The sequence below is a fragment of the Nuphar pumila genome, chromosome 8, assembly GCF_984573655.1.
Source record: "Nuphar pumila chromosome 8, dmNupPumi1.hap1.1, whole genome shotgun sequence".
NCBI classification, from domain to species: Eukaryota; Viridiplantae; Streptophyta; class Magnoliopsida; order Nymphaeales; family Nymphaeaceae; genus Nuphar; species Nuphar pumila.
Window position 1 is genome coordinate 36793511 of NC_143256.1, and position 9593 is coordinate 36803103.

The following is a 9593-nucleotide window of genomic DNA, read 5'->3' on the forward strand; positions in this document are numbered from 1 at the left end:
TCCTGTAGTCAAAACTTCGCAGACTAACTTTGCATATATATAGTACTAAGTTTGCATAACTTAATCTGCAAATGTCCAGTAATTGAAACTTGTAGAAACTTCATAAATATTTCACAAAATTTGCCTATATAGAATGAAGTTTTCATAAATGATTATGTGAATTTTCTGTAACTAAAACCTATCGAAACTTCACAAATATTGCACATGAAATTTACAAATTTTCTTAAGACTTAAATGCTCCCCTCGTTTGTTTGTGAATGCTCTTACTAGCATTAAATGTGACACTTTAATATTTAAAATAACGTGTCAATAGTAAAAAAAGTGATGGTGCATATTTTAGGATTTGTTTTCGCCTTTAAAAAATGGTGGTGAAGAGGATTTTGAAACGAGGAGAGGATGCCATGGCTAAGGTAGAGAAGATTTTGAAAAGGATAGGAGGTGGAGATGCTGAGGTGGTGAATGATGTTGATTATCCTCAGTAAAAGGAGATCCTGGTTGTGGAGAGTGCACAGAGGAGGCGGCTTCACCTTAATCATTTGCTCGAGAGAAGAGAGGGTCTGCAAACAAAAACAGTAATCTGACTGACATTAAGAAGACAAAAATCAAACCTAAAATGCAGTGTGGAGCTATGTTTGATTGAAAATGAGCCCTTGAAAGAACAAGTGTGTGGTCTAGGGTTGGATCGCAGGATTCATAGACTCAAGAGTCATATTACTGAGGCGGTGTTTTCACCTCAATCATTTGCTCAAGAGAAGAGAAGGTTTGAGGAGAAAAGCAGTAACCTGATTGGCATTAAGAAGCCAAAGATCAAACCCTCTAATATTGAGTTATGTAGTGTGAATGTTTGTAACATGTTTATTTTTTTAATGAATTGAATGAACATATATATGAGCATGTTCATTTTTTAATGACTAGAATGAATATATATGTATGAGCATGTTTATTTTTTAATGAATAAAATTAATATATGTTTGACCATGTTTAGTTTGAATGAATGAAATGAAGTTGTATGAATAAGTTATTTTCATGCAGATCCTGTAAGTTTTGAGAGGTTTTAGTTCAGTTTATAGATTTGGTTGTGCGAACTTTGCACTATGCATGTGAAGTTAGTTTGCAAAGTTTCAATCATGAAAGAAATCATAAATACGGTTATGTATGCAGACTTCGAATTATATATGCAAATTTAGTGTAATACTTGCAAAGTTTCTACAGTTTAAGTGACTGGAAGTACGCATATTTGGTCATGCAAACTTCATACAACTGAAGTTATCAATTCAACCGGAGGTTCACAAATATAGTTATGCAAACTTTATGAGATAAAAAAAAAATCATGCTAATCTACCTTTAAGTGAGAAGGTGCGATAGTCAAAAAGCATATCGATATATCATGTGAACCTCAAGAGGTCCGCTGTACGAATGTTAAAATAGAACTTTTAATGACAAACATTTGTGATTTTGGACATCGGGTGGATATTCAAAATTTGTAGGGTTTTTCAAGAAACACATCATTTTTGTCGTACAGTACGATCATTTTCCATTTTTTTCATAAGGACGAAGAAACCACCCCTGAGGGTTGCAAGCGGGATAACACCCATGGGAATCGAATCCTTGACTGCCTGTCTGATAGCCAAGGCCCGTTTCAACTGCGCTAACCCCTCAGGTCTATACCCCATCTCACCGAGCCAAAAGGTTTCATTGCATGGACCACATGGAATAAAAAACAAACCCCTCTGTGGATAATGTGAATCACCATTGTTCACCAACTTGAGGAACACCTTACTCTTGGGAGTACGGCTACATTTAGCTGATTATAGAAGAACCACACATCCAAGTCACTAACAAACTCGTTTCTACACAAGTGCAGACATCGGGCTGCCCGACCGAGGCCTAGGCCACTCAGGTTCAGTATAAAGTTTTGTAAAGATCTCTTCTGTGCATATATTTTTTATTAGTGGAAGAGGGGGGCCTGACCCCGAGCACACCCTTATAGTTTTTCTAGGAACAAAAAATAAACGGCTGAAAAACAAGCAAAAATGATGGTAATTGGGTTGCCTGCCATTCATCTCATGGATGAACGGCATCCAAGGAATACCGTCAGAGGTGCGACTTCTATCTAACACAACCCGGTCTCTTTTAAGTACCTCGAGATGAATTGGGAGCGGGAACAATAGATAACTTGTTAAAAGAACAATATTCTAGAAACGTGAACCACCTTGGAACTTGAACCAGCTTAGCAAAAAAAACAAGTCAACTCGAGCACTAGGCTATGATATCTTCTTTTTTTACAATAAAATAGAAAAAAGGAGAACATAATAGCTCGAGAATCACAATTCGAAAATGTCTCAGCCGATGAATCAGCATGTCATAACTAATAATAAACAAAAGATTAACACATTTTTCCCAAAGTACCAAAAAAAAAAACCAAAGATCTAATGAAAATAATCCATCAGCTGAAGTAATATTCTTTGCAGAATAGTACAATTGATATTGATGAGCAGCATGTTATTCCAAAAGCAGATTTTGGAAAGCTGCTCTCTAAGCAGATTTCGAATCCACAGCTGAAATAGCACCTACTGCTTCCACTTATTGTGACTGGCGTGAGCCAACATGCTGGCAGAGCCTCTCCAACTTGGGTGTCAACCCAGCCAAACTTTATGCCGACCAGACCCATTTTACGGTGCGGGCCTTTCCACACACACCAGACAATCTAGTTTCACGGCAGAAAGAAAAAAGATGATGGAAAAGTAGAAGCCAATCAAGTTGTAAGCTGGTTCCAAACCATACCAGTGAGTTCAATTTGAGTTCTGAACATCCTCCTCCACAGTTGGGCAACAAGTTTTGCAGGGAACGCTTAGAAATAATCATAGAAGCACAGCCAAGTCACTGAAATCTTCCCTGTAAGTTGACCAATTTTGAAAGGTAAACCAAACACAGAATGAGACCCAATGTCATTCATGGATCTCTTAACCTTGCCGCTTGAATCAATAGAAATGCAGCCCCACAAATTGAGCTGAAAATCCATGGATGACTAGCTGAATTACAGAACCAAAACGATCGCCCAAGTTCAACTTTTCAGAAGGTCCAGCTTCTCAGGTACAATCTACAGCAATATAGAGGATCCATATTCACCTTGACCCTCACTAAATGTGATTGGATCTGATGTTGCCTAAATGTGCAGCACCATCCACCCTCCAAGACCGATGACTATTTGTTTCCAGCAAACTTCCATGCTCGAACAAAATTGAACATAGAGCATATGGAGAGATGAACCAACTCAGCAAAGAGAATTCAGTGAACAACCATATGATCAGGTAAACAGTCGGCTGTCAGCTGCGCTCTATTAATTTGGGATCAACCCAACTCAAGCAACTTCACTTCTGGTATGGAAAATGAGTTGCGCATAAGTTCAGAATCAGCATGACCTGCATCATTGAATGTATCAAGAAGCTAAGGGTTGGCAAACAAAAATATCCAGTTCTAACGAAGGCTCAAAATTCTACAAACAAGAATGAAATGATCTTCCACCTTGTGAAAACCTTTTGAGTTAGATTTCTCTCTCCAGATTGCAATAGAACATTGAGTTGGGTCCTCTTCACGGTCATATATCTTAAATTCAAGAAAGCCCTCTTCACGGTCATTCATTCACTTCCGATGTCTCTCAACTACAATTGACAAGCAAACAAGTAGTTACGAATTCTGTACAACAGTGACAACTGTGCCATCTACAAATGATAAGAAACCAAACCAATCTTGGCACCAAGGTGGGCCCTTTAAAATCAGTGTGATGTCCTCTTCCAATCCTGAATGTCTAACTTTAGACTGACGTTTCTATACATGACAATTACTAATAATCAGGAAGGTTCTGAAGAACCATGTCACTCCCATGCAGTATACAGCATAGCTACATACAGTAGACAAAACATCAAAAGCAGAAAGTGTTACATCAACACAGAAGATGGTATGTTTGAGTTGCTGGTGTTTGTTTTGGTCATGCTGCACTTTAGGAATTATATCAGGCTGTCCAACATCATGAAGAGAAATGCAACTGAAGAATTGGATCAGTTTTCAGACTCAGGTCCAAAACAAATTGCTCGAGCTGGATGAACCCATGCCCATTGAAGAATTTACTAAATGCATGATCAGAAAGCAAACATACAAAGGTACATGTATGCGCCATGCACAAGAATGAAGCTTCCATAAATTACATCAATTACAGCACCTTAACTTGGGTGGATTGAAGATGAAGACCAGCTAAATCCAAAGTTTTCAAAAAATTAATTCTAGCCAGGTTATGTTACATGGATACCCCATTTTATACCCGCATTATATAGCATTTGCTATGTCTTAGTGGAAACTCCATCAAAGATAACCCAATCCATGTTATATAGCACTCAGGACTTCGAAAACAAATAAACTGACAAGCATATATCAATATTATTTTAAACAGGTGGACATTTGGCAGATCTCATTCATGTCAGGGAACTTGCATTAGATATAACAGAAAAGATTATCTATATCTAGAATGTGCTTCAAGAAACTAGTAGGTTCACAAATTCCCAATTTTCAAAAGAGATCATTCTCCAACCAAAGTTTAAACATTTAACTACTGGTGTAATTGAAGAAAATTTTCCTTAGAATGTGTTGGTGTCTTCAATATAACTCTTAGTATACCAAACACATAATTACAAAACCCTCTTGTCAATCTTTCTAAAGTACAATTTTTCTGGACATCTTGGCAAAAAAATCCCAGGATCTTTTAGAAAAATATATCAAAGAAATGAAAAACAGAGGATATTTCAGACTCAGTTTTTTTTTTCTCATGTAACACCAAATGTTATCCTATAAAATTTCAAGAAAAGTTGGATACATAAAAGAAACATCTTTCAAGAGAGGGCAAAGAGATTGATGAAAACATGCATTTTGCTATTGAGGAAAATAGAAGTTCCCTGACCTACATCAGGTGCACAAAACATGCATAAGATGCTTGGAAGAAGAGAATGGTGATATAAGGAAGATGATCCCCCTTTTCCAGACAACACTCAAATTCCTAAATAATCCTAGAACCGAGACAAAAACAATGGACATATGTACTTGCTAACACAAGTTCACTATGATCCACTGTCCGAGAAAGAATTGCCAAAACTTGCGACCGCACATATAATTCTCCGTTTGCCCCCAGCATGATAATTTTCAACCAACATCACAGCTAATGGAAACCATTTGAACAAATTCAAATTAAAAGTTAAGACACCGCTTTAAAAAGCTAAAGATCAAATGCCTCTGATAAAGCCTGCAAAAATTAAAATAATAAAACACAATAAGGAGACAGGAAAGTTATCTTGAAATCCTTGACCAAAAAAAGAAAAATGTATCCAAGCACTTGAAATAAAATGGATTTGTACACAACTATTTATTAAAATACCAAAAGAAGACTAATGTAAAGGATTTCACTAATACCCATCATAAATATCAAATTAGGCAGTTAAAACTGAGGCCTACAAAATTGTCCTAATTCAGCTCTAATGGCATACAGAAAAGAACGATGCTATACTAGAGCTCATATAACAATGACTACATCATAGAGCTTAATGATCAAGTGAAAAGATGATAAAAGCAACCAGCAGGAAGAAGAAAATAAAGTTTACAACAGAGACTAATATACAAAGTCTAATAAGATCGCAGATAAAAGACTTATGATTTTAAAGAGCCTACACGTTAGCAAGGTCAGGCGAATGATAATTCGTAGAAGAGGAAAACAAGGTGAAATGTGAATTTTTCCACTGTGATACTTTAGGAACTTAATAATAATGAAAGCTAATCTCTTAAGGCAACAGAACAAGAAAGGATACCCTATTTGAACTTGGGCAGTTCGTTTGATCAAGGAACTCACTGCCCGAGTTGAGGGTGCCATGTCCACCAAATGCTCCAACATGAATCATATAGTACCCATACACTTATCAGTTTAAAGAGCCAAGTCTAAGACTGTAATATCAAGCATAACTGTGTCAGCACCATAAACCAATATCTATATTTCATCACAGAGCTTGGCTAGCTCAAAGAATAACAGAACTGTACTCACGTTGCAGGCACATTTTCCACCAAATTGATCAGGTAACAAGTTGAGGTAGCAAAAGACTTAACCATCAGTGTTTTCCTTAAATGTGACCAGTATCTTAAGCCTGATATCTTTATTCTGAAAGCAACTTCCATATTATAGCCTGCTTAGTTATTTTGAGTCTGCACAGTCCAAGTTTACACACATTTTCCAAACAATTCTTCAATATGAATCATAGGATAACAACTTAAAGTTCATCAGGTAAAAGTCTCACTCTATGATTTCATCCTTAATAGAGTTCAGCACTTTAAGAGATGAATCTTTATTACGGAAGCGATTTCCAATATCTGTGTCTCTTCTTTTGGCCTGAATGTAGCGCACATACTTGGCAACTATAACATGAAACTTTGGAGCAGGTTTGTTTGAAGAGAATGTGTTGACACCTGCCTTCTTCAGTGACCGAGCAACATGCTTTTGAGCTTTTAGGAAGTGGATAACACAGAGAGAAGGCACAACTGCTCTCAGAACTGGTTTCCCACAAGTTATAGGACCAGTTTGCCCACTGCAAAAATCAAACAGAAAAGAAATCAAGAACTACCAAATACTAAATTCTATCTCCAGTTCTCAACAGAGTAAAATCAAACAGTGACACACACACACACACACACACACACACACACACACACACACACACACACACACACACACACACACATCCACCTACATACACAAGCCAGAGAAGGTAATTCTTTTAATTCTAGCCTGAGCATTTCAAAAAGCAAATGACCTGCAAATCAATGACATTTCCCACTAAAAAAGTCATTTTTCCCATTTCATCTGTGGGCAATCTACCTACAAATACCAGCAACAACCTTGCACAGTTGGGAAAAGAGGTAAGCCTCTCAAGGCTCCTTTAGGTTTGCAGTCAGCAGACCTGCAAGCCAGTGTCATTCAGGGATGTCTATGCAGGTATTGAGGCTGAAACTATAAGTGAGTCAGCCCCGGAAACCAAAATCCAGACAACGCCCTTTTTCTCTTACATCTCATTCCTCTGAAACAAACGGTTCCAGGGAGGCCTGCCAGCAGGTTTCATTGACACAAATAGACAAACATATATAAAGCTATTACCATTCCAGACACCACCTATGTGCAGGCTGTTGACCAATAACAAGTCAATACAGGATTTCAACATTGCCTCTCTCCAGTGCTTGATGGACATCTATGAGGTTCAACCATTGATCCATGTCTTCCATAATATCTCACTAACAACAGAAAATGAAGAAATGAGAAACCCCTAAAAAACAGGTTGCAGAAAAATCTTTAGGGCCATTCCTTTCAAAGCAACTCACACTAACAAGATCTGATTTGTGTACAAACCTAAGGTTGTACCACACACAATCTAAAGATATCATTCAAATAAGATAACTGAATCAGTAACAAGCCAGAAAAGGATTTCACCGTTTCTTTTCTCAGGGTCATCTTTCAGGTAACATTCTAGTGTAATGGACATCTAAGGCTCAATCTTTGGTCCATGCTACCTCACTAATAACAAATATAGAAATACAATTCATTGTTATTTTATGTGATATGATTTTTTTCTGATTTTTCTTGACTTTTCTTGATTCTTTTGGTTTTTTTGAATTTTTTATTAAAATTTACAATACTTTTACAACACGATACAGTGTTACTATTGGCCCGACCGATACGGGTAAAGATACCCTACTTAGAACCTTGGTTGAAATCATGCAATTTTACCAATTACAAATCAATTAACCGTCCCATAAAATTGAAGCATTTTATCCCATTCCTTGGGGGCTAAACATCATCATCATTATGGTCGTGTACATCTTTTATGTAAGACTATTCTCCAACCAATATGGTGCATTACACAAATTATTCGCATAACTATGAATCTGAAAGCAATTGTAAACAAACACTAGCCTGCACAAACTAATACCAAATTAATGCAACTGAATAGATAATCCCCAACTATGTCCGCAAGAATATGTCCCATATGAGAACCTAAATGAATACATCAGTAACAACATCTCCAATCATGTCAAAATAGCAAAATGCCATAACAGAGAAAGAAACCAAATCTAAATCACAGAAAGAAGAATGGAAAAGAAGCAGCAAAATAGGGGACAACCTCTTGATGACATAGGTGCAAGCTTTGTACAGTTGCTGCTTGCTATCAGAAAGAATATGAGAATGACATAAACTGCTAAGCGCCATTGGCTTCATCTTACACCCTGCAAATCCACACCGGTTATCGACTGTCTTGCCACTAGTCTTGACAGGACAAGATTCACCATTTTCACCGGCTTTCGCTGGAACAGCAGAATCCTCCTGACCTGTTTTCACTGGAAAACTCTCCTCCCGAACTGCATGTCCATTTTCACCATACTTCGTCGAAAACCCGCATCCATCTTGAGCCACTTTCCCAGGAAAACCACTCCCAACAAATCCATATCCATTTTCTGAGGATTTCTCCCCAAGCCCACATTCATCCTTCCCCGTTTTCATAGAAAAACCGCTTTCCGCAAAACCAAAGTCGTTCTCTTCGGTCTTCACCACAAGCTCACGTCCACCCTGACTCCCCTTCACCGGAAAACCGCTCTCCGAGTTCCCGACCCCATTTTCCCCACTCCCCCCAAGAAACCCACAGCCATCCTGCCCCATCTTCGCCGGAAAGCCGCACTCTGAGCATTTTTCCTCGCTTTTCACCAAAAATCCACATCCATCCTGTTTCATTTTCGCCCGGAACACGCTCTCCGGGAATCCAAAGCCATTCTCTCCTGTCTCCCCGAGAAACCCACCGTCCATACTCGACGGAATATTGCTCCCGGGGAAACCGAAACCGTTCTCCCCGCTCCTATCCTGAAACCCACCGCCATCTTGCCCGAATCTATCAACAAATCCGAACCCACCTTCCCCTCCCCCAACCAAAAACCCGCACCCATATTCCTCCATCCTCGCCGGGAAACCACTTGCTGGAGCCCCATAGTCACCGTTCTCGTGCCCGGCAAGAAACCCGCATCCTCCGCCGTCAGGCCGCTCTTCTTCCTTCAACCCACACTTTCCAAACTTCCAATAGTACTCTCTGTATCTGAACCTCACCTCCTCCATTAAGGCCCAATACTGTTTCCTGTAAATCCTGGACAGGCGTTTCATTCTGTTAGACCTCATCCTAATGACTTCCTCCAACGAGAGAGCGCAAGAATCCCTGAGACGCGCCTCCTCTTCCCCTTCTTCCCCCATTATGGCAAGTGGGTGGTCCTCAGATTGGCGAGAAACGTCCCCAAGAAGGCGTTCTGGTTCGATTTGGATGGTGGGGTTTGCGGGTTCTGAGCTAGGGTTTATGGGTTCCCTCTTGGGGGGGGGGGGGGGGTTGCTTGCTCCCCGAACCCATCCTCCTGTAGCAAATCTGAGAGAGAGAGAGAGAATTCTAAATCAGTCACCGCTCCTCCTGTAGCAAAATCTTGAAGGAGAGAGAGAGACTTCTAAATCATTCAACCGTTCTCCGGTAACAAATCGA

The 9593-nt window shown here is 39.1% G+C and overlaps 1 protein-coding gene across 1 annotated transcript; it reads right to left on the reverse strand.

Annotated features, from left to right (window-relative positions):
- Positions 1-2230: 2230 nt before the first annotated feature.
- Positions 2231-9378, reverse strand: LOC149829905 (uncharacterized). The gene is made up of 3 exons (XM_090015654.1): positions 8205-9378; positions 3526-6617; positions 2231-3422 (listed from the first exon to the last, which is right to left on the reverse strand). The coding sequence occupies exons 1-2, from the start codon at positions 9314-9316 to the stop codon at positions 6326-6328; spliced, it is 1404 nt and encodes a 467-aa protein (XP_089871780.1). The 5' UTR covers positions 9317-9378; the 3' UTR covers positions 2231-3422; positions 3526-6325.
- Between the last annotated feature and the right edge of the window lie 215 nt (positions 9379-9593).